The 26,813-nt window shown below is 37.3% G+C and overlaps 1 protein-coding gene across 4 annotated transcripts in view; it reads right to left on the reverse strand.

Moving 5' to 3' along the window:
* Positions 1 to 26,813, reverse strand: part of HELZ (helicase with zinc finger) — a 177,272-nt gene that overhangs the window by 23,685 nt on the left and 126,774 nt on the right. For all 4 annotated transcript variants that reach the window (XM_023212003.3, XM_023212004.2, XM_023212005.2 and 1 more), the window contains 5 exons: positions 24,984 to 25,191; positions 18,944 to 19,023; positions 13,693 to 14,263; positions 13,079 to 13,313; positions 11,760 to 12,276 (listed from right to left, as the gene is read on the reverse strand). In XM_023212003.3, the coding sequence (XP_023067771.1) occupies positions 11,760 to 12,276; positions 13,079 to 13,313; positions 13,693 to 14,263; positions 18,944 to 19,023; positions 24,984 to 25,191 (1,611 nt within the window). The remainder of the gene's footprint in view (positions 1 to 11,759; positions 12,277 to 13,078; positions 13,314 to 13,692; positions 14,264 to 18,943; positions 19,024 to 24,983; positions 25,192 to 26,813) is intronic.

Below are 26,813 nucleotides of genomic sequence, written 5' to 3' on the forward strand. Positions count from 1 at the left end.
GACACAAACAAACAAACACCAAAAACAAAACAAAACAAACAAAAAAACAAAAACAGAAAAACAAAAAAATTAGCCAGGCATGGTGGTATGTGCCTGTAGCCCCAGATACTCAGGAGGTTGAGGTAGGAGGATTGCCGGGGTCCAGGAGGTCAAGGTTGCAGTGAGTCATGATTACACCACTGCACTCCAGTCTGGGTGATAAAGCAAGACCCTTCTCTTCAAAAGGGAAGAAATTCCTCATCTATCCAAGCTCGATCATAAGATTATAGCAAGTTAGTCGTATCTTCAGGCTCCACTTCTAATTCTAGTTCTCATGCTATTTCCACCACATCTGCAAGTTACTTCCTCCACTGACGTCTTGAACCCCTCAAAGTCATTCATGGTGATGGAATCAACTTCTTCCAAACTCCCGTACGTATTGATATTTTGATCTCTTCCCAAGAATCGCAACAAGACAGCATTTTTTAGCAATACAGTATATATTTTTTGTTCTTAAATTTTTTAGCCAGAGAATCATTAATGGCATCTAGAATGGTGAATCCTTTCCAGAAGGTTTTTAATTGACTTTGCCCAGATCCATCAGAGGAATCACTATCTGTAGCAGCTATAGCCTTACAAAATGTATTTCTTAAAATAATAAGACATGAAGGTCAAAATTACTAATTGAACCATGGGCTGCAGAACAGATGTGTTAGCAGGCATGGAAACAACATTCATGTGCTTGTACAGCTCCATCAGAGTTCTTGGGTGGCCAACTGCATTGTCAATGAGCAGTAACATTTTGAAAGGAATCTTTTATAAAAAAAAAAAATCCCCCCCTCTCCCACCAGCAAAGCAGTAGGTCTCAATAGTGGGTTTAAAACATTGGTAAGCCATGTTGTAAAATGGATATACTGTCATCCAGGCTTTATTGTTCCATTTATAGAGCACAGGCAGCGTAGATTCAGCATCATTCTTCAAAGCCTTAGGATTTTTGGAATGGTAAACTGGTACTGGTTTCAACTTAAAGTCACCAGCTGCATTAGTTCCTAACAAGAGAGTCAGCCTGTTCCTTGAAGCTTTGAAGCCAGGTATTGACTTCTTCCTCTCTCCCTAAGAAAGTCCTAGATGGCATCTTCTTCCAATAAAAGGCTGTTTTGTCTACACAGAAAATCTGTTGTTCGGTATAGCCATCTTCATCAATGATCTTAGCTAGATCTTCTGGGTAACTTGCTGCAACTTCTGTATGAGCACTTGCTGTTTCATCTTGCACTTTTATGTTATGGGGATGGCTTCTTTCCTTAAACTTCATGAACCAACCTCTGCTAGCTTCCAACTTGTCTTCTCCAGCTTCTTCATTTATCTCAGCCTTCACAGAATTGAAGAGAGTGAGGGCCTTACTCTGGATTAGGCTTTGGCTTAAGGGAATGTTCTGGCTGGTTTGATCTTCTAACCAGACCACTCAAACTTTCTCCACATCAGCCATAAGGCTATTTCATTACATTCTTATCATCCATATATTCACTAAAGTAGCACTTTTGATTTCCTTCAAGAACTTTTCGTTTGCATTCCCACCTTGGCTAACTTTTATAAGAGGCCTAGCTTTTGGTCAATCTTAGATTTTGACATGCCATTCTCACTAAGCTTAACGATTTCTAGTTTTTGATTTCAAGTGAGAGACATGCAACTTGTCCTTTTACTTAAATAGAGGCCGTGGTAGGGTTGTTAACTGGCCTGATTTCAATACTGTTGTATCTCAGGGAATAGGGAGGCCCAAGGAGACTGAGTGATGGGGAACAGCAAGTCGATGGAGCAGTCAGAATACACATAACACTGATTGCCAAAAAACAATCACAATAGTAACATCAAAGATCACTGATCACAACAGAAAAAGAAATAATGAAAAAGTTTAAAATACTGTGAGAATTGTTAAAATGTGATACAGAGGCACAAAGTGAGCACATGCTGTCGGGAAAATGGCGCTTCTAGACTTCCTCAACATGGGGTTACCATCAACCTTCAGTTTATAAAAAATATAGTACCTGTGAAATGCAATAAAGCAAAGTACAATAAAACAAGGTATGCCCATATACTGAAATAAATGTGACTTTGCAACACAGTGCACCAAAATCAATTTGGGTCTTAAAAAAAAAAAAAGCCATTTGAAGCATCTCACAGGCAAGGGCACTTACAATTTACAAATAGTATTTTCCTACCAAGCAATATTATTTTCCTATACATCCATACACAAGGTCATAGAAGGGATACTAGAATGAATACAATATTACATCTCAGAGAAAAATGTCAGATTCACTGCTGTGACATTTGGAGCTACCTTGAATCTATCTGACTCTTGTTTACTCTTCTTGAATATGAAACAGTGAAGTTAACAATTATAAAGCACAACAGCTCTGACAATGAGCAAATGTCGGGGTGGAGAGGAAATAAAATAGTTTGCAGTAAAAGTTTACTCTTTGACCCATAACTATTTGCATTTTCTCTGAAGATTCATAATTACTACAACTAAATAAATTTTACACCTTTCAGAAAAAATGTAATGCTGGAAAGTGTGTTTATTCGTACAGAATGTAGAGAAATTCAGTACATTTCTGATATTTGAAATCTCTAAATTAATCATTTGAGCAGTCAAACATTTAGCAGCTACAACTGGATAGATTTCAAGAAATCAAGAATTCTAAAATGAACTAGCTCCCTTTCTCCCCACCATCCAGAAAAAAGAAAAGGCAAATTTTACACAACTGAAGATTGAATTCTTCACAAGAACATAATCTTGCTTTTCCCCACATCTAGTTCTGTGTAATTGCAATCATTTCTCATTTTCTAAGAATAAATCTTACTCATGGAATAGAGCTCTGAAGAGCAGTGTGATGCTTCAGAAACTGCATGGGACTGTCAGGAGTCTCCACTCCCTTGAGTTAATAACTGCTTAAGTTACAAGTCCTATAATATTTTTGTGCCTCAGTTTCCTTTTAAAAGGGGGGAGTTAAATGATCTTTAAGGCCTGACTAGTTCCAAAGTTACAAGATTTTGGCCAGTCGCGGTGGCTCAAGCCTGTAATCCCAGCACTTTGGGAGGCCGAGACAGGCAGATCACGAGGTCAGGAGATCGAGACCATCCTGGCTAACACAGTGAAACCCCGTCTCTACTAAAAAAATACAAAAAACTAGCCGGGCGAGGTGGCGGGCGCTTGTAGTCTCAGCTACTCGGGAGGCTGAGGCAGGAGAATGGCGTGAACCCGGGAGGCGGAGCTTGCAGTGAGCTGAGATCCCGCCACTGCACTCCAGCCTGGGCGACAGAGCGAGAATCCGACTCGAAAAAAAAAAAAAAAAAAAAGCAAACTTACAAGATTTGAAGTCTTTGATAAATCAAAGTCTTTTTCAATGAGAATATATTTTAACTTTTAATTAAAAATGTCCAAACAAAGCCAGAAGTGGTGGCTCATACCTGTAATCCCAGTCCTTTGGGAGGCCAAGGTGGGCAGATCACCTCAGGTCAGGAGTTCGACACCAGCCTGGCCAACATGGTGAAATCCCATCTCTACTAAAAAAAAAAATAGAAAAATTACCTGGGTGTGGTGGTGGGCGCCTGTAATCCCAGCTACTTGGGAGGCTGACACAGGAGAATTGCTTGAATCTGGGAGACAGAGGTTGCAGTGAGCTGAGACTACACACTGCACTCCAGCCTGGGTGACAGAGTGAGACTCCATCTCAAAAAATAAAAATAAAAATGTACAAACATCTATCATCTTTAACAACCATCAACAATGTGATAGACTCACTAAAATATTCCAAGTGTGATGACAAATCCAAGCCTATTTATGTGATTTAAATTCAGAAAACTACAGGACATGCTAACTGACTGCAATGAAATGCATTCTGGGCAACAAGTTAAAAATGTCCTCTTTTTTCCTCTGCCAGAGGGTACTTCCTATACAGTAAGTTGAAAGACAAAGGCCCCCAAACCAAAATTTTAGAAAAACATCTGTAGCCTACAAAAGAAAAATATTTCTGACAGAGAAATCCCTTTACATCTCCATCAACACTGTAGTTTTGTGGGGCCCCTAGGCTTTTTAAACATACTTTCCTTCCTTTCTTTTCTCATTTCTTATTCATTCTTATTTCTATTCTTATCTCCTATTTTCTTTCCTTATTTCTTGACTTTGTTTCCTATTGCTTTCACCCAGTTCTGTTTCAGGAGGTGAGTATTCCTTCTACGTACATCTCCAGCCAATCAGATTGTTCCTTTATTTTCAGACGGCAACCCTACCAATGACTGATGCTCAGGTTTAATTTTAGAGTCCTCAGGTCTTAAATAATTCATTAGTATTGTTTAAAGGCCCATTTACCCTGCCAGAGAGATTGTTAAAGAGATTCTGGGTTCAGTATCAACTCCATATATGATTGTGTGTTTATAAATATGCTTCATGTTTTACTGTGAAATCATTATGGTACTACACATATAATTACAATTTTCAAATTCTGCTAATATTTCTTTCCAAATATTAAAATGTAATGCTAACATTTCAAAAGCCATTTAATACATGAAATCTAAGAAAGAAGGAAAAAACTAAACTACAAAATTCATGTATAAATTTTTACTGTTAAAGATAGTTTTCGTTTAAGTAAAAACTCCTAATTTGCTTACCACTGTCTTATAAGATACACCTCTAATATATGACGTTACCAAGCCTTTGTGTATATAAATAGATAACTGGGGAAAGGTCAGCAACTTAATTAATAAGGGCTCTATTTATAATTATGCTATCAAAGCTAATCACCAAGTAAGAGCTAAATACACTAGTGGAAATTCTAAGTCTCATTAACGATGGTGCCAGAAATTTTAATTAAAATAGAACATCTCATTTAAATGATTAGCTCTGATAATTTAAGTATGAATAGAGGTCTAATTTATTAATTTGCTGATCACTGTTAAGATGGTTTATTAGATATATCATACATTAATGATCTCTCTGAGAAGCTAGGTCAGAGAAGACAGCAATATTTCTACCTGGTTATACAACACAAGTCATAAGTTATCACCGTCTATTTCTAAAGTGACAATAGGCAATAATCAACCAAGATTATAATCTTCAAGATACATCTGAACAATACCTTCCTCTATAAAAGAGAACTTGGGGGAGTCACGATGATTAGACAACAGTATATTGAAACTAAAATTATCAACTAACTTCAAATCTAGAATTGTTTGAAAGAAAAAATGAAAATGGCTCAAAGCGTCTTTGTACCAACACACAGAACAAGAAATAGTTCAAAGCAGACACATCATCGAAACATGTATGTCATCTCTAAGATGATGTAAGTAAATGTCAATTTACTGAAAGCTGATCAAAATAAGTGACCTACTAGCATTCCATTTTTATCAGAAAGCCATTACAGTATCACCACCACAACACAAAAATGAGCCATTTCACAAGCCAACTCTGAGACTTTTACAAAGATGCTTTCAAAAAGGATTTTCTATTTATTCCTTATGAGCACTTTTAATCAAACTACTCCATAGTGAAGCATATCTTAAATGGCAAAAGCTTTCCTTTGCACCAGTATCAGCACTGCTACATAATCGTTTTGAGAATTTGTCCCTGAAGATAAAATGACTGAAAAGTATAATGGAAAAAAAAGGTCCCATTAATAACAAAAACAAAACAAAACAAACCACTCTAAGATTATTGGAAATACTCAAGATTTAAATGAAGATCCTACAGATTTTGGAAGAGGAACATTTAAAAAATAAGAAAGAGAGAGAGAGAAAGAAGAGAGAGGCCAGGCACGGTGGCTCAAGCCTGTAATCCCAACACTCCGGGAGGCCGAGGCAGGCGGATCATGAGGTCAAGAGATCGAGACCATCCTGGCTAACATGGTGAAACCCCGTCTCTACTAAAAATACAAAAAGAAATTTAGCCAGGCATGGTGGTGGGCACCTGTAGTCCCAGCTACTCGGGAGGCTGAGGCAGGAGAATGGTGTGAACCCGGGAGGCGGAGCTTGCAGTGAGCCCAGATAGCAGCGCCACTACACAGCAGTCTGGGTGACAGAGCGAGACTCTGTCTCCAAAAACAACAACAACAACAACAACAACAACAAAAAGAAGACAGGAAAAGGGAGGGAGGAAAGAAGGAAATAAATTAAATGAGAAGTTTAAAGTATTTGTAAAGATAAAATTTCCCTCAATTTAAGCTACAGGTTTAATGTCATTCAAATAAAAAGCCAAGAAGGGTGTGTAGAGGTGGGACAGAGGAGGAGGAAAGAGTTCATAAAGTTATTCTGAACTTTTTTTTAGTAGAAAAACCACAGAATGACCCTCCTCCCCCATCCACCCCATGCCCCACATACAGCAACTGGAAGGAAAAAAGTAATAAGGGAGACTTTACACTACTGGGTTAGAATACCACAAAATCTCAAAAATTAAAACAGTAAAATTCTAGCACAGAAACTTATAGATGAAGAAATACACAAAGTCCAGAAACAGATCACAATATGTAATGAAGAAATGCATCTTACTCAGAGGTTAGATTATTAAATTATCATGCAAAGTGAAAAATCCCACACAGATAAAAATTACCTTTGAAAAATCCTTAATCATGTCAAAATTACTAAAAACTGAACTTCTGGAAGCTCAGAGGTCAAGAATTAACTTCTGTTGTTTGTCTCTGCATTTTTCACTACCCTCACCCCTTGGAGCAAGTATGATACAATGCTATTGCAAAGAATTTGGAAAGTGACATCTATTTAGTGAGAATGTAATACTTCCAAAAAGACAGGAAGACAACTGGCTAAACGTCTGGAGAAAATGTAAACCCTAATCCCAAGCTTACACTGGCATTTAAAATCAAATTGGAGCAATTTATTAATCTACTGGCAATCAGGGATGGTCCACTGCCTGGATCAGGAGGAGATGGCATTTTGCCCTTTGTTGTCCTCCTCATCCCATCATACCTGTAAGGACCGGAAGTGGGAAAGGATGCAGGCAGTACTGCCAGATCACAGTGTCCAGTCTTAGCCAAGTAGCCAAGGACTATGGCTTTTGCTGCATTTGAGGTGGGTAAGGAAAACCCATGGAGTAAGCCTTAATTACATCTACATGAGAATAGTTTAAAAATTGAAAGTAGCAAAAAATGTTACAGAATGGGACCAAGATCCCAATCAGTGATGATATAGGTGGGCACAGCAATTGCAGGAATGGCAGAGATAAATTGCTTCAAGTTTCCCCAACAAATAATCTCCCTCCATTAACGGATCATACATTCACATCTATAAATGCTAGGAAAGGCTAAACGTTATAGTAGGTATCTTTGTATAGTGAAATTATAAATAATTTCTCTAACTTCTACAGTTTCTGTGCTGGCCATGTATTTCATTTGTCACAAGAAAATCAAAATTACTATAAAGAGAAAAAACAAGTGAAACATAACGTAACCAACCATCTCCATTTAAGTGAACTGTTAACTAACATCCAGATATCATCCCACAAGATTAATCTACTAAGGTTTCTGGGAATAAAAGAATCCATAGTGGGAGGGAAAAGACTTTTTTCTCTGTTGTTAACGTTAAAGAAATTATTTTAAAAGTTTGGAAATAAACAGCAAGCACATCAATCATTCACTTTGTGAGATGATTCATGCAAAAGCATTTTGAACAAACTAAAGTTACCCTAATACACCGAAAATGTGAAAATCTGCAATATGCTAAAAAAAATTATCTTTGTTAAATAAATTTTTCAGTGTTGTAAGTGAATCACTCATTTGTGAATCTCATGCATCAAAATAAAACTGACCAAATGTTTTTGCAAAAGTAAATTTCACTCTAAGAACCCACTGACAATGAAAGGTACTTATTCACACACACACACAGAGATAACAGAAATATCAAACATTAAGAGCACCAAGGTACAAAAAACTTAAATTCCAAAATTAAGGCCCATTTAAAAAGATCAATGACTAAAGTAGATTCTTCAATATGAACTATTATTTAGTAAAGTACAAACTTCATAAAACCTATAAAAACTTTGGCACACAGTTCCCCCTCATATTATGAACTCGTTTGGCAGGTTAAATAAAAACATCATAAGTGATATCAGCGAGAACGGCAGTGAGAAACTCCAAGGTCCAGTCCTCCATAAAAACAGAAAAAAATTGGCAAAAGCTGTAATAATCCATTTTTTAGGAACCTAGAAACCTAAGTAAAAGCTTGCAGCAACCAGAAAAACAATCAAGAATTAAGCAAGAAGAAGAAATAAAAGGCATCCAGATTGGAAAGGAAGAATGAAACTATTTTTACTTGTAGATGACATTATCTTCCATATAAAAAAGCCTAAGATATCTACAAAAAAATCTATTAGTTAATAGAGTTCAGCAAGATTGCAGATACATAATCAATATACCATCGTGTTTTTAAACACTAGCAATGAACAATCCAAAAATGAAATTAAGAAAACAATTCCACTTATGATAGCATGAAAAAGAATAAAATGCTTAGGAATAAATTTAACAAAAGAAGTGCAAGACTTATACTTGGAAAATTACAAAATACTGTCAAAAGAAATTTTAAGAGACCTGAACAAACAGAAAGATGCCCCATGTTCAGGTACTCGAAGACTTAATATTGTTAAGGTGGCAATACTCCCCAAATTAATCTATAGATTTAAAGCAATTCTTTCTTTAAATGTCAGCTGGCTTCTTTTCTGTAGAAATTGGCAAGCTGATCCTAAACCTCACAGGAGAAAATTCAAGGAACCCAGAATAAACAAAACAATCTTCCAAAAGAACAAAATATAAGGACTTATACTTCCAATTGCAAAACTTACTACAATACTACAGTGTACAATACAGTGTGGTACTGGCAGAAAGACACACACACAGATAAATGGAATACAATGGAGAATCCAGAAATAAACCGGGCATCTACAGTCAACTGATTTTTGACAATGTTGCCAAGACTATTCAATGCAGGAAAGAAGAGTCTTTTCAAAAACAATGCTGAGAAAACTGGCCACATGCAAAAGAATGAATTTGATACCCACCTCACACAATATACAAAAATTAACTCAAAATGGACCAAAGAACTAAGAACCAAGTGTAAGAGGTAAAACTATAAAAAGAAAATGTAAAAGTAAATCTTTGCGATCTTGGATTAGGCCAGGGTTTCTTGGATATGACACCAAAAGCATAAGCAGCCAAAGAAAAAAATTGATAGATTGTAGTTTAGCATCAAAGGACACTATCAAGAAAGTGAAAAGACAACCCACAGAGTGAGAGAAATAATTGCAAATCATATATGAGATTAAGAGTCTGTAACAGAACATATATTTTAAAAACTCTTATATGAATAGACATTTCTCCCCAAAAAAGATACAAATGATCAAGAAGCACATGCAAAGATGTCAACATCATCAGTAATTACGGAAATGCAAATCAAAACTACAATGCGGGCTGGCTGCGGTGGCTCACGCCTGTAATCCCAGCACTTTGGGAGGCTGAGGATGGATCACCTGAGGTCAGGAGTTTGAGACCAGCCTGGCCAGTATCGTGAAACTCCGTCTCTACTAAAAATAAAAATAAAATAAAATTTAAAAAAATTAGCCGGGTGTGGTGGTGGGCGCCAGTAGTCCCAGCTACTCAGGAGGCTAAAGCAAGAGAATTTTTGAACCTAGAAGGCGGGGGTTGCAGTGAGCCAAGATCGCGCCACTGCGCTCCAGTCTGTGTGACAGAGTAAGACTCGGTGTCAAAAACCAAATAAACAAACAAAAACACTACAATGAGATCCTACTACACACCCATTAGGATGGTTATAATTTTTTTACAAAGCAGGTATATAGAGAGATTGGAGTCCTCTTACATAGCTGTGGGAATATAAATGTACAAAGAACAAAGTTTGCAATTCCTCAAAAGGTTAAACATAGACTTACTACATCACCCAAGAACTCCACTCCTAGGTTACAGTGTGGATGCACTTCAAAAGCCAGATATAAAAGGTCACATAATGTATGATTCAATTTTTATGAAATGTCTCCATAGACACAGAAAGTAGACTGGGGATTACTAGGCACTGAGAGTGGGGAAATTGGGGTGTAACTGCTTAACAGTTATGGGGTTTCTTTTATGGGTGATGAAATGTCCTAGAATTAGACAGTAGTGATGACTGTATAACATTGTGAATATACTAAAATCCACAATTGTACAATTTAAAATGGCTAAAATGGTGAATTTTATTATAAACAGCTAAAACATCACTTAACTGAAAATTACATTACTGCTCAGTTGTAAAACAACTGTTCATTATAATCTGAAAGACTGTCAGATGTGTACCAAATTTTTGTAAAGTATGGTTCCAAAATTCTAGATCCTGACAATACATATATGTAGATAGATAACAATTCATCTTTATTATGCTTCTAACTTACTTTAAGAGCCTAAAATCACAGTAAGTTGTTTTAATGACAGCTATGCAGAATGAACCAATCAATGAATACTGGGACAATTTGAAGAGACTGCCTCTAAATCCCTACAAATAAGACACACAGTTTTCCCTATGAATCTTGACTTTTAATTAGCATCTATAGCAGACAACTTGTAAAATGTGAATCAATTATTTCTAATGGCCTTTAGATATCATTCTGAAACTGCCAAAATGAAGCTAATATCAAAAAAGTATTTTTCATATATGAAAATTAGAAATGTTTATCCCGATTTATGATGTCTCTGTCTGATAGGACTACAACCAGCTTTACACATTCTTATCTTTAATCACTGTAAATTTAATGGGATCAGCTAGACATTTTTATAGCCTACACCACACGGTACTGCTTTGGAAGTTTTATAACCTGGAATTACTACATTTTTCATAGCAATAAAAGTCCATGAAGATGCTCTTTAGAAGTATCTAAGTATTTTATTTTATTTTATTTTGAGATGGAGTCTCACTGTCACCCAGGCTGGCGTGCAGTGGCACATCTTGGCTTACTGCAAGCTCCGCCTCCCAGGTTCACGCCATTCTCCTGCCTCAGCCTCCCGAGTAGCTGGGACTACAGGTGCCTGCCACCACGCCCGGCTAATTTTTCCTATTTTTAGTAGAGACGGGGTTTTCACTGTGTTAGCCAGGATGGTCTCGATCTCCTGACCTCATGATCCACCCACCTCAGCCTCCCGAAGTGCTGGGATTACAGGCCTGAGCCACTGTGCCCAGCAGAAATATCTAAATATTTTAAGATAAAATTCAGTTTACTTCAAAAGGCTTAGTTTAGCAGAGTCAATTTTATGTTAAAAATCCGCAAATTCTGATATTTGGGAATCAGAGTACCTCAGTCTAACAAAGCACCAGGCTGAGTGGCAGGAGAAGGAGCACAGAACTTGGAGCTGGCACTGGCTGAAAAGCCAGCATCTTTGGAAAGCTCTCGTTAACAAATGTATAATTAACACATGTAACTTAAATCAAAAAGATGAATCACTAAAAGCCATTTCCTCAGATTAAAAAAAGACAAAGCTCCTTGAATAGAGTCCTCAGATATTCAATATTTTCTTTAAACAGCAATAAAAGACTTTTAAGGGGCTTCATGTTTCAACAGTAGTGTCCATTTTACAAAATCTGAAATACAATAGGAGGGTGGCAATTAAAATAATTCCCAAGAAAGGATTATCTTTAATACACTATTATATTCAATAAGATCTGTGCCTTCCTATCATCAATCAATAAATACTGATATTTTTCACAATCAACTAATAACAAAAGGAAAATAAGAAGACATTTACCTCTTCTAAGCTAGGGAGCGAAGAAGAAGATACTGTTCGAGATGACAATGGGTGAAATGGCTCTTGACCAATAGCATGTTGATGATTCTGTATTTGTACAAAAGGGTTCTGCGGTGGCCTGTGAGGCAATGGAGGTAGGCCATAGGGAAAACCTGGCCCCATTAGGTGATTCTGTTGCAAGTTAGCAAAAGTCCATGCTCCATCAGGTGCCAGGTATTTCAAGGGAGGAGGGGCAAGGTGTTCAGATGGCAATGAGAAAGGTGAGCTGAATATCTGGGGTGGGAGGCGCTGTGGAAAAGCTGGGTTGCTGGCTACTTCAATGTCTCTGCTGTTATCATTAAAGTTAGAAAAGTGGCTACTGTGGTCTGTACTGGATGGGGGAGATGGGACTGCTGGTGGGCTTCTAGTCTGTACTTGTCTATATTGCAAAAGTCTTGATTGAGGTGGTGGCATTTCAGCTAGTTCCCGTGTTTCACTTTGATCACGATGAGACAGTTCTCTGATTAAGTCTTGAAACCTACAGGAAAACAATAAAATATGAGGAGAAAACAAAAGGCTCCATCACATTAAGGAAAGCTTAGTCAACTATACATGTATTTTCAACAAACAAAATCATAGTACTAATAACTAGAACTGGCATTAATTCATCTCAGATGTAAGCATTAGCACTCAACAGATGCTGAGATGAAGACATTGAATATGCTCAATTACCTGATTTCTTTCTGTTCCCATTGTATTAAAAACATGTCCTTGTCTCTATATGTCTTTGACAACTGGAAGTTATAGAAGGTCACCATGATGGTGGACCTTGTTCAGAAGGGATTAGGAAACACTTCAGAGCATTCATGTGACACTGGCCATAAAAACAAGCTTACAGTTAGGACCAAACACTCATATGTAGCTGGAATTATAGGAACGTAGAATTCTGTGCCACCAGAAAAATAATTAATGATATAATTTTTAGCTTTTAACCACGAATTTACTCCTGTCTTTATTCATTCTTTGCAAGTATTAGTACTAAATTAAAAACCCGCTCACAGTGATGGTGTTTCTCCTGCAGAAAAGACCACAAAGCAAGGGAACAAGTTAATTTCCAACCCATAGTAGATCATCCATGCCTAAATTTGTACAAGAGTTACTTCTAAATGAGTTTTCTGTATTTTAGAGCCAATCAAGAGGACTGTGTAGCATGTGCTTAGAAGGCCAGCATCCAATTTCTCTGAGGCAATATTCCAGCTTGAAGCTAAAAGGACTACAGTCAAAAAAGAGAACAGTGAGGGGGTCGCATTCCAGAGGCTATTTTCAGTTGGCTGGAATACCTTGAGTATGTGGTCTCCACTTCATCTTCGGCACTGCTGGTGAGCTTCCAGTCTGCCCGCACTGGCGGCTGATGTAATCCCAGGGGCGGCTGAGGAAGATGCTGGAGGTGAGGATGGTGATGGTGTGGGTATGGAACGCTGCCCTGACTGAGAAAGGCATGATGCTCACTCCACTGCTGGAACCGTGCCTGCTGCTGTCTTAATGTTTCCAGAGCGACACTCCCATGTATACGATCTGCAAAAATATTTGTGAAAATTTTTTTTATGAATTTGGGGTTTCAAGTTCATTATTTAAAGTTTTTACTAACATATTTTCTCCACAAAGACAAAGAGCTACAAATTCGGTTTTAGTAAGAAATAAATGTTTTCTAAATTTGCCAGAAATCAGTTATGGTGATGATGACAACTTACATAATGATGATCCTGACATCTACTGGATACTATCATACAGCATTTAGAACTAGTTTCTGATTATCACACTAAACGGGGGGTTTTTGCTAGCATTATTTGAAGAAATGATTCAATCTTAACCCAAAATGATACTGTACATACAGTCCATGTCATTTTAAGTAACTAATCTCTGAATTTTCACATCTGGCGATAATAGAACTTACCTAAAGCCTCCCCTATAGGTAATCCTGGGGGGTTCTCATCAATGAAGCTATTCAGATGCGAAGGAAGAATGGGGCCGGGTTGTGTAATGGCTCTCAGAGGACTGTGGCCTTCTTGCAGCATGGGAGGGGGCTGCTGCTCCGAAATCACAGCCTCTGCAGGAGGAGACTGTGGCCGATGAGCAACTGCATTATTAAAAAAAGCATTGTTGGGTCCTGCCTGATATGCAGGAGAAAGCTGAGGCGGCGGCTGCTGAGGCTGCTGATTCAACTGACTTTGCTGCTGGACTACCTGATTTGGCTGAGGTGGCATCTGATTTGGTTGTTCAGGCAAATTATTCTGCTGCTGATTTAACAAGGTGTGCTGCTGTGGAATTGGAAAGGGTGGTCTTGGTAGCTGGGGAAGGGGATGAAAATGGCGATTAGGGATTGCATACTGTGCGTGGGGAGCAGAAAGGGGAAGATTTATGTGTCTTGGGTTGAGATTATCTTTGCGAGGAAATTTGGTACTGGGATAAACAACACTAGGACGTGATTCAGGACTTCTGTTCTGTGGATTTGATTCCAAATCAACCTAGAAAAAAATAAGAAGCCTTTTTTAACTGCAGAAGATTCGAATTCAGTTGCTCTCCACCTTTTCCCAACCCTAACACATCTAAAGGATATGATACATTGACATCTTCCAGCAGGAAAGCTGAGTGCTCAATTATTTACTTCCTCACAATTAAATAAAGGAAAATTTTTTTAAATTTAAAAAGATGACACAGAAAAAAAACAGCATATTAAATGTGAGTCATAAGAAAACATACTGCCATTTTAATAGCATATCTACTTTAATTCCTTTCGGGGCATTATTTTTAATTTCACACTTTCTTCCTTAGAAAGATGGTCATTTATTTCATTCTGATATAAATCATTAAAATGTGTTTTCCTTCTGATTTTATGGTGGTTTTTTTTTTTTTTCTTGGAGACAGAGTCTCACTCTGTCTCCCAGGCTGGAGTGCAGTGGCACCATCGTGGCTCACTGCAATCTCTGCCTCCTGGATTCAAGCAATTCTCCTCCCTCAGCCTCCCAAGTAGCTGGGATTACAGGCATGCGCCACTACACCCAACTAATTTTTGTATTTTTAGTAGAGATGGAGTTTCACCAAGTTGGCCAGGCCTGGTCTCAAACTCCTGACCTCAGGTGATCTGCCTGCCTCGGCCTCCCAAAGTGCTAGGATTACAGGCGTGAGCCACTGCACCCAGACTGGTTTTATTGTTTTTATACATCTATTTCCTTAAAAATATCTATGTTAATAAAAACATGCATCTCAATTTAAACAACTTTGAAACGAACAAACAAGTACTACACCACTTTTGTATATAACTAGTTTGGTTGTCAATTTTTCCATTACATATTGACATTCTTTCTTTAACATTTATTGTGGCCAACCAATACACTGTGCCTGGTGTTGGAAATTAAATAGGCAATAATAAGACAGCCTAGCCATCAAGAGCCTAGTGCAGGGGTCTATATACCATGCCCCCACTGCAATGCCATTTCCAGCTCACCAGATTTTGTAAATAAGGTTTTCTTGGAACACAGCCACATTCATTTGTTTACATATTGTCTGTAGCTGCTTGTGCACTGTAACGATAGAGCAGAGCAGCTGCAACAGAGACCATGTGGTCCCCAAGGCTAAGATTTACTGTCTGGCTTTTTACAGAAGAAGGTTGCTGACCCCTGGCCTAGAGTCCAGTAGAAGATAACAATATGTAAACATATCACTAGAGGTACTGTAAGAGGATGCAACTGTAGTGCCTGAGAAAATTAAGGAAGGTTTCACAGAGGTCAAGACATTTGAGTTGAATCTTACAAAAAGAGGTGGAATATTCCGAGGAGGGAAGGACATTCCAGGTAAAGGTAACAGTTTATGCAAAGGTTGAAGAAAGGAAAAGTCTGGCAGATTTGGAGAGCATGGGAAGTTTTGTGTATGCAGAGCTATAACTTCACTTGTTTATATATTAGTTTTCCCTTTTTAACATCAGAGGAAACTACAAGAGCCCAATCACATGAGACCCCGAATTATTCAATTTTGAGTAACTGTTTTTAATTCCATAAACTGTGGTAACTACAAAAGGTTTTTAAGCTGGGGAGTGTTGTCATCCTTCTGAAATGTAAGTTTGATCATAAGTGATGACAATGTGAAAAATAAAATATAAGATGGAAAGCGACGATTTTCTTTTTCCAGCTCTCTCAAAACACTCCATGCATTGCTTGGAGTGTAAATAAATTTGGCACGTCAATCTCCTTACAAGTTTCACTGATGAGCTAGTGACTGAGGATTGCAGAGCACTTGCCTCACCCAAGGCTCTTGAATTAGACACAGAACTGACCACTCCCAAAAAATAGAACAAGCACCTTATTCCTGAACTGCAGTTGGGGTACGTTTGGTGACCAACCTGTTGCAACAAATGGTCGCGATGCAAATTGTGTGCCAATTGCATCCTCATCTCTAATCATCTAGCTCAAATGGATTGCCATTAAATTTGGCCAATTTTAGGCCTTTAAAATTACTTAGTATACACAAATTATCTAGAAAAAGAAGTGAGAAGCATGACAATTCTATCTCAGTCTTCCCAAGAATGCAATAGCTGCTCTTCAGATGTCTCAGAACCTGATTAAGGTTCTTCACAAACAAACATTTTCCTCCATAAATCTCCATCCTTTCAATGACTAAAATTATATTCACCTGGGATATACTTTTTTTCCAGAAGATATTGTTGATATGCATACTCTGGTCACATGAGGGAGGTCATAATCAGATGTCAAGGTTGTTTATGAATAAGCTGCTATCTTAATTGTCTCTATCACTTCTGACCTTGACATAGAAAGAAAGCTAGGTCTGTGTCTCAGAAATTTAGATCAGGACTGTGCTACTCTATAATACTACAATCGGCTCCCTAAGCAAGGTAGAGGACGGTAAGGGCTGAATAAGCCTGCATCTGCTACTATCAGAATCAGATTCTCCTCTATCATTTTCCTCTTAATACTGAGGAGGCACTGAGTCGAAAGAGCCAGGACTAGTTCTTTTATTTTTCCTGGGCCCCAAGACAAAGCATCAGGATGGGAGAGAAAACGAAACATGTTTTCAGGTTACCTAGCTCTCTAACAGGGAGAATTCTAACAGAAATTTTTAAATGAGGACATGAGAGACACTTAGCTATCTTGGCTTCAGTTGCTCTGAGAGCATCTAAGACTCGTGTGATTGGTTTCGTCCCAAAGCTGCCTCTGACTGTATGTGCTGCTGGTGCAGGTGCACCAGTTTGACATGCCCCTCATTCTCTCTCTGCACCACTTCCCAAACACATACCACTTCTGCTTTCACTGCAGCCCCCGCTTATCTATCAGGAGGTTCCCTTGGCTGCTTCATTTGTACTGCAGCCCCTCCAGAAGGTACTGAATCCTTCCAGATATAGAAGCTGTGAGTAAAGAGATGCTTATGTGATATAAGTAAATGAAGAAAGAGAATAGCTGCTTAAATAAAACTAGGCTGAGGTTGGAGATACAGATTTGGAAGTCGGTATCATGAAATGGATACTTAAAATTATGGTTCGGACTGGTTTATAGTAAGAAACCATAGAATGCAAGACAGGTGGGACGAGGACAGAACTCTGGGAAATCCCAACTTAAGGACTAGGGACAGATGTTGGGGGAGGCTGAGCAGGAACTTTTTAAAAAAGAAGTCATGTTAGAGAGACTGTGAAAAGTAACAATGTGTCAAACAAAACAAAAGAAACAAGACGGTCAAAGACAGAAGTAGAAAATAGTGCCTAATACCAAGAAAAGCCAAGTAAGAATACATTTGAAGTATGTTCGTAAGAGCACAATAGTTTCAGTGAAATGTAGACTTTGTGGGTTAAAGAGCAAATAACAGGTGAGGAAGAAAGGAGAAATGAGGCAGTAGCTATAAAGGAGATGAAGGTTAAAGAAATTATCTTTTTAAAAAAGTCTATCAAGTAATTTGCTTACTTTAGGCTAAAAGAGATCTAAATATGCTATAGGCTAACAGGGAAGAACCAACAACTAGAAAGAATGGAAAGATAAATGAGGAGAAGGGACAAGGTCTATGTGGTACCTGAAGAGGAGAGATTAATCTTTTTTTTTTTTTTTTTTTGAGAAAGAGTCTCACTCTGTCACCCAAGTTGGAGTGCAGTGGCACAATCTCAGCTCACTGCAAGCTCCGCCTCCTGGGTTCACGCCATTCTCCTGCCTCAGCCTCCTGAGTGGCTGGGACTACAGGCGCCCGCCACCACGCCCAACTAATTTTTTTGCATTTTAGTAGAGACGGGGTTTCACCTTGTTAGCCAGGGTAGTCTTGATCTCCTGACCTAGTGATCCATCCGCCTTGGCCTCCCAAAGTGCTGGGATTATAGGCATGAGCCACCATGCCCGGCATTATAGGCGTGAGCCACCATGCCTGAGCCACCACGCCCGGCAGAGGAAAGATTAATCTTTAAAGGAACTCTTCCTCTGAGACTGGTGATCAGGAAGTAAGAGTGCTCAGGGACATGGTAAAAGTGCTAAATTTAAGGTTACAAATTAACAAGAGAAAATCCTCAGGAGGTAAGTCTGAGACAAGCCATCCAATAGGATAACAGAATATGGAAGGTAATCAGGCATGAGAAGAGTCACTGAGACAACTGGGCAAAGGAAGTGAGATATGTGTGAAAGAAATGAAGGAGAGCCCTGAGGGTTCCATTCAGATTAGAAAACAAGAGCTTCCAGTGGCGCTAATTCAACCAGTGACTTGATTTTCTCTAAGTAGTTTATAAGCACAGAAGCAGAGAAAATAGATGAATGGACAGATAAAGAATTAAGGGCTTAGTGGGTGTGATGAGAGAATAAGGTGCGGGACCTGAGGAAGTCTTCCTGTCTCCGAGGAAGAAGTCTTCCTTCTTCACGATAATGACACACTTGTAATAACACACCTGTAGCTCGGTCTTCATTTACTACCTTATCATAGAAAATCTCTAAAATCAACTTTATCACTGAATAATAGAATTTGAGAAAAGTATACTGATACATGAAATAGCACAGCCAAAGAAGAGATAAAGAAAGAGAGGGCAATATGGCTCACTATATCCCTGTGAAAAAATAAACATAAAGGATAAGGGTACAAATGGAGGTATTTTTCTTTAAAACATCAAGATTCCAAGATGACCAATGAGACTAAATCCACTAGGACAATGCAGTCACTAGGCAGCATACCTGTTTTGGTTCTGTTGGCTTTTTCTCTGGTGTTCGAATCTTATTAATTTCAGGTCCGGAATTATTTGTATCACTTTTACCTAAGAAAATATTTAAAAATCCTTATAAGTTTTCTCCAGTGGATATGACATTTCCAAGGCTTATCCAATATTAGAGAAAGAGGCAGAATACTTTAAACACTTTTCACCTATTATGATCAGTGGATGACTACTTGGGTTTTGTTCTTAAATTGTCAGTCATAATTTCTCTGCAAGAAAGAAAACTTATAAATGAAGCAAACTTCATTGACAAGACAAAGCCTAATAAGGGAATAACCTCAAAGCATCAAATAATCCCAAAGGAAACTACCCAGTCTCCAGGAATTACAGCCTCATTTGCTTAAACTAGATGTATTAAAGGCCTTGGCATTCTTGCCTATTTATAAAGGTTCAATGCTTTGGTCACTTATAAATGCAATTAAGCAAAAATCTAAGTAACGCCTCAATCCAATTTAGTAAAGGAATCTAAACGTAATAAAGACATTCAGAAAGGAATGTAGTTATACTGTTTAAAAGTAATAGATATCAAACTGAGTATAAGTGGGTGATAAATAGTAGAGGAGGCAAAATCAAGGTTTTAAAAAAGCACAGTTTATAGACAATTCATACATGGGAAAGGGTTTTAATTTACAAAAGAATTAACCACTGGATAGTTTAAGTTCCTTGAAGGAATCCTTGATTTAGGTTCTTACTCAGAAACATTCTTTTTAGAATGCCACTGGAACTTCGTAAAATGAATTATCACTCCAGAATTACCTTACCATTAAGCTTCAAGAAATGAAAACTACAGTATCTGAGACGAAGAATACACTGAATGGAATTACCAGCAGAACAGACACTACAGAAGAAAAATCTGGCAAATTTGAAGGCACAGGAATAGAAATTATCCAAAATGAAACATAAAGAGAAAAATTTTTTTTAAAAAGTAGCACCCATAAACTGTGTAAAAACTTTAAGGATCCCAATATATGGGTAATTAGAATCTCTGCAGAACAGTGGTAGGCGCAACACAGAAAAAAATATCCGAAAAGATATAAAGGTTAAAAATTTACAAACTTGATAAAAACTATAAACTCAGAGATCTGAGAAACTCAACAAACCTTGAACGCAAGAAACAGGAAGAAAACTACATCAAGGCATGTCATAATCAAACTGATAAAACCAGTATAAAAAGAAAATCTATAAAGCAGCTAGGGAGAAAAAGACTTGTTACATACAGAAAAACAAGAATAACGATGGCATCAGATTTCTCACTGGAAAAAAAGCAAGTGAGAAAATGGTAGAACACCACCATTAAAGTACCAAATGATAAAAACTGCCAACCAAGAATTCTCCACCTTACAAAAACATCTTTTAAAAATGAAAGCGAAATAAAGGCATGTTCAGGCATACAAAAGCTGAAAGAACTCATCATCAGCAGACCTGCACTGTAAGAAATGCACTAGAAGTCTTTCAGGCAGAAGAAAACTTGTATCAGCTGGAAACATCAATATACAGAAAGAAAAATTACTAGAAATGGTAACACATGGTTAAATACTTAAGATTATTTTTCTTATGATTTAAAACTCTTTTACTTGGTTGTTTAGACAAAGATAACAATAATGTTTTGGGGACTTATATGTAAAGGTAAAATACATGATAACAATAGCATGCAGGCCAGGAGAGAAAAAACAGCATACTTTAAGCTTCCTTTACTGTAAATGAAGTGGTAAAATACAAATTGGAAAGTAGTCTGTGAAGATTAAAGATTTATACTATAAACCCTAAAGCAACTAGCAAAATAATAAAACAAAGAGTTGTCACTGTTAAGCCAATGGAGACAAAAAGGAGTCATTAAAAAAAAAAAAAAAAATACTCTCCCAATCCAGAAGAGGGCGGAATAAAAGGAGAAGGGGGAAAAATCAATTGGACAAATTGAAAACAAATAGCAAGATGACAGAATCAAATTTAACTATATCAACAATCACACTAAATGTAAATGGTCTAAATACCCCAATTAAAAGGCAGAGATTGTCACATTAGATTTAAAAAAATCAAGAGCCACCTATATGTTATCTAAAATAAACAAACATTAAATATAAAGACACAAACAGATTAAAAGGTAAAAATATACATACACATACACACACACACACACACCATGCTATCACTTGATAAGAGAAAGCTGAAGAGGCTACACTGATATTACACAAAGTAGATCTCAAACCAGAGAATATTTTCAGGGACAAAGAAGGTCATTCCACAATGATAAATGAGTTAATCAAGAGCACACAATCCTAAACATTTATCTTCTAATAATAGAACTTCAAAATTCATTCAGAACTGATAGAACTTAGAAACCTGAAAATTGAAAATCAGACAAATAGTAATTATATTGGGAGATTTCAATATCCCTCCTCAGTAATTGATGGAAAGAGTATGGAATCAGCAAGGATACAATGGACCTGAACAACTCTACCAACCAACTTGACCTGATTAACATTTTTTTTTCTTTTTTCAAACAGAGTTTCGCTCTTGTTGCCCAGGCTGGAGGCAATGGCACGATCTTGGCTCACTGCAATCTCCACCTCCTGGGTTCAAGCAATTCTTCTGCCTCAGCCTCCCGAGTAGCTGGGATTACAGACGTGCGCCACCACATCCGACTAATATTGTATTTTTAGTAGAGATGGGTTTCACCATGTTAGCCAGGCTGGTCTCAAATTCCTGACCTCAGGTGATCCGCCCACCTCAGCCTCCCAAAGGGCTGGGATTACAGGCATGAGTCACCATGCCCGGCCCCCGATTAACATTTACAGAGCAATCTATTCAAGTACACACTGAACATTTACCAAAATAAACCACATTCTGGGCTGTGAAACAAATCTCATTCAAAAGCATTCAAGTCATACAAAATATGTTCTCTTAACACAATGGAATTAAAGTACAAATCAGTAACAGAAAAATTTCTAGAAAATCACCAATAATCAGCAACTAAAACACCTTTCTAAATAATCCATGGGTAGGATTTCAAGAAAAATTAGGAAATATACTGAACTAAATGAAAATAAAAATACAACATACTGGTATCTGTGGAACGCATTGCTGAAGAAGAAAATTATAAATTAAATACTTATATTCATTTAAGCTTTCACTTTAACAAAATATGTGCAAAGACTGTATATACTGAAACCCTTTTTTTTTTGAGACAGAGTCTTGCTCTGTCACCCAGGCTGGAGTGCAGTGGCACGATCTCGGCTCACTGCAACCTCTGGCTCCCAGGTTCAAGCGATTCTCCTGCCTCAGCCTCTCAAGTACCTGGGATTACAGGCGTGCACCACCATGCCCGGATCATTTTTATATTTTTAGTACAGACAGGGTTTCTCCATGTTGGCCACGCCTGGTCTCTAACTCCTGATTTCAGGTAATCCGCCCACCTTTGCCTCCCAAATGCTGGAATTACAGGCATGAGCCACTGTGCTCAGCCTGAAAACGTTTTTTAATGCTGAAAAAAAAAATAAAGACCTAACAGAAAAAAATGGAGAGACATATACTCTGTTCAAAGATTAGAAGAATCAGTATGTTAAGATGTTAATTCTCCCCAAAGTGACCTAAAGATTAAACATAATGCCAATCCAAATCCCAGAAAGCTTTTTAGTAGGAATTGACAAGCTGATTCTAAAATATATAGAAATGCAAAAGACCTGGAATAGACAATTTTGAAAAAGAACAACGTTGGAGGATTTACACCTGATTTAAAGACTTTTACAAAGCTGTAATAATCAAGACAGCATATTTGGTGTAAACATAAACATATGCATTAATAAAAAGGATCCACATATAGGATCAAATGATTTTCAACAAAGGTTCCAAGGCAGTTCAATGAAGGAAGGACAGAATTTTCAACAAATAGTGCTGGAATCACTGAACATACACATGCAAAACCAAAACAAAATAACAACAACAAAATCTCAGTCCTTACCCTTACACTATATATAAAATTTAACTCAAAATGGACCTAATTAATGTAAAAGCTAAAAACTATAAAACTTCTAGAAGAAAATATAAAAGAAGATCTTGGGTTAGATATATTTAAGATACAACACCCAAAACATGATCCACAGAAGAAAAAATGGATACAATGGACTTCAAAAATAAAAGCTGCTGCTCTTTGAAAGATACTGTTAAGAAAATGAAAGCTAGACACAGTGGCATGTGCCTATAGTCCCAGATATTCAGGAGGCTGAGGTGAGAGAATTGCTTGAGCCCAGGAATTCAAGGTCAGACTGGGCAACATAGCAAGACTCTGTCTTTAAAAGGCAAAAAAAAAAAAAAAAAAAGCGCAAGCCATATCCTGGGAGAAAATATTTTCTAAATATATATCTCATTAAAGATTAGTAAACAGAATGCATAAAGAACTCTTAAAACTGAAGACAACCAACCCAATAAAAAAGTGGGCAATATAAATAGATATAAATAGAGGTTTCATCAAACAAGATACACACATGGCAAATAAGCACAATAAAAAGATACTCAACATCACCCATTATTAGGGACATGCAAACATGTAAAATCAATACTACAATGAGATATGATTAGACATCCACTAACAAGAGTACAATTTTAAAAAAAGACTGACCATAGCACGTGCAAATGAGAATATGGGACAACTGGAAATCTCATACATTACTAGTAGAAATGAAAAATGGTTCAGCTACTTTTGAAAAATAATATGGCAGTTTCTTATAAAGTTAAATATATATTTATAATATGCCCAGCAATCTCACTCCTACGTATTTACCCAAGGGAAATAAAAACACATGTTCACACATATGTTCACAGCAGCTCTAGTCATAAGGGCCAAAAATTAGACACAACTAATATGTGCATCAACTGAGGGATGAATAAACATATTGCAGTACATCCATACAACTGAATACTAACAGTAAAAAGGAACAAACAACTGAAACATATAATCTGGGGAAATAGCAAAAGCATTAAGCTAAGTGAACAATGCTGCACACAAAAAATTATATATTATGGAATTCCATTTTTATGACATACTAGAGAGTATGGGACAAAAGTCAGATCAGCGGTTGCTCAGGGCTGGGGGTTGGAGGATGGGACTGCAAAGGGTGGGAAGAAGCTTTTTGTAAATATGTAAATATCTTGTATCTTGATTTTGGTGGAAGTTAACAACTCTGGATATTTGTTAAAACTCATCAATGTATGTTTTAAAAGGATGAATTTTACTGTATTTAACTCATACCTCAATAAACTTGAATTAAAAATATGGTAAGTTTTCCTTGAAATTCTAGCAGATTTGTAGTAAAAATAACCTTTTACCAACAATCCCACATTAATGCGTAGTATACCACAAAAATATTTCGAGTTAACAAAAATGTTTAACAGGAAGACCTTCCATCTCAATTTTAAATGACTACCACTTTAAAGTACTCTAAATATTCAAATTTAATATTTTTTTTCAGAAACTCAGTGACACCAATCTTAAGTGGTAGGATTTAACCTAAAGGACACTCTGAGGTTACATCTCAATTTTGTATCTGTGTACATAATTTGTATCTTCTGGAGAGTGGATCCAAAGTTTATATATTAGATTCTCTCTCTTTTCTTTTTTTTTCCTTTTTTGAGACTTGCTCTGTCGCCCAGGCTGGAGTGCAGTGGTGCGATCTTGGCTCACTGCAAGCTCCACCACCCGGGTTCACACCATTCTCCTGCCTCAGTCTCCCGAGCAGCTGGGACTACAGGCGCCCGCCACCATGCCCAGCTAATTTTTTTGTATTTTTAGTAGAGATGGGGTTTCACCGTGTTAGCCAGGATGGTCTTAGTCTCCTGACCTCGTTATCTGCCCGCCTCAGCCTCCCAAAGTGCTGGTAGATTCTCTCTCAAAGAGTTCTATAATCCATGAGAAAGTTAACAATCATACTATTAAAGGAACTTTCTATGTGGCTAAAACTTTACATGTCATCAGTTTAGGAACAGGAGAACAACGAAATACAACTTACCATTCCGATTTTGCTCATGTTGATCCTTCTCCTGATGCTGATTTTGTGGCTGGCCTATGCTGACAGGTGGGTGATGTCCAAGACCATAAGGAATAGGAGATCCTCGTCCATGTGTCTGTAATAGGTTCATGTTATAGGCCATTGCTGCCTGATGTGTAATAATTCGAGGATCAACTGCAAACCTACCCTGGTATCCTGTCCATGGTACCTAGGTTATTGAAAAATAAAATACATGCATTAAGTATATTTTGGAAGACAAACTACTAGAGTGCTGCTGATTAGGAAAGAGCAAACATACAAAGACATACATACGTGCACACACACACACAGATGTTAATTTTTTCAAAATATATAACTACAAAGTTGATGCTAATAGTAACAACTGTGTCTTAACTGGCTAAAAAACAGCTCCCTGAACCTTTAGTATGTAATGGAAAACAGATCATTTTTCAGATTAGGAAGAAACTGAGGGTTTAAAATTGGTAACTATTCCTTGAGGCATTAAATCATTTTATAGTATTTACTTATTTCTCCTCCATAGGAATGTATACATGTCAGATTACCACAAAAATTATCTTATAAAGTCATAATTGCATAGAAACATAGTTTAATAGACAGGGGAAAAGTTAAGGAAGAACTTAGCCTAAGGAGTCTCAACTCAAAAACTTTGGTATTCCAACTTAAGATGAGTAACCACATCATTTAATGTTCATCTATTATAGGTAAAATTCAAATGGGTCATTACTTTTTAATCTGTGCTTTTAATTCAACTCTATCTTAAAATACAAAAACAGAAAACTTGTTTAAGTGTGTCTAGATATATAATCTCTGCATATTAACATAAAAGGAATAAATACAATGACATCTTAGCTACTGCTCCTATTAGTTTATTATAACTGTTAAATGTAAACTCTCAGAAATCTTACAAAATAGAAGCCTCTTTAACCTAGTAAAGTGAATTATAAATCCTAAGGGACTTACTATTTAGAGCAGATCATGTACAATGTTGCCAGGCTGTCTGGAGAAATAACTCTGCTAAAATCCAAAGTCTGACGTCTATGGGGAGTGGGCATGAATTACATATTTCTCATTTACAGTCATTCTCCTTGGCTGTCAGATTGTGAACTATCCTGACCAACATGGTGAGAAATGTTTGCAGCTAAGCATTTTCCCATTCTGGAGTGTTGCCAAAAACCTCTGGCAATGATCATCTCAGCCCGAAATTACAGTGCTTGCCTTAAATGAAATAAATTGTTTCCTAGGCTAAAACTCCTAAATTGAAAATACTCACATCAGCAAATTAACAAAATATTCAAAAATTCTAAAGAAAGTGAAAATGGATTTATATACAAGACAGAAGGCCTCTAAAAATCTATAGTCTTACAAGGAATAATGTTTTTAAGTAGTAATTAAGATTTTATAAGATGTGGAATTTCTCAAATCAATTTAGATCCAAGTGAACTATACTAATCCAAGCCTCTCTGTGTCCTATATTTCTTGGGAACAGTTTTTGACTTATACAAAAATAAAAAGATAAAATGAAAACACCACTTTACAAAACGAGACCAATTCATTAGCTCCATTAACTTTTAGCTCAATTTTCTTCAATGAAATATTTTAAAAGATTACAAAGGTGGCCGGGCGCAATGGCTCATGCTTGTAATCCCAGCACTTTGGGAGGCCAAGGCGGGTGGATTACTAACTGAGATCAGGAGTTTGAGACCAGCCTGACCAACATGGTGAAACCCTGTCTGTACCAATACAAAAAATTAGCCAGGCATGATGGTGCATGCCTGTAATCCCAGCTACCTAGGAGGCTGAGGCAGGAGA

This window comes from Piliocolobus tephrosceles, chromosome 16 (genome assembly GCF_002776525.5).
Source record: "Piliocolobus tephrosceles isolate RC106 chromosome 16, ASM277652v3, whole genome shotgun sequence".
Lineage (NCBI taxonomy): Eukaryota > Metazoa > Chordata > Mammalia > Primates > Cercopithecidae > Piliocolobus > Piliocolobus tephrosceles.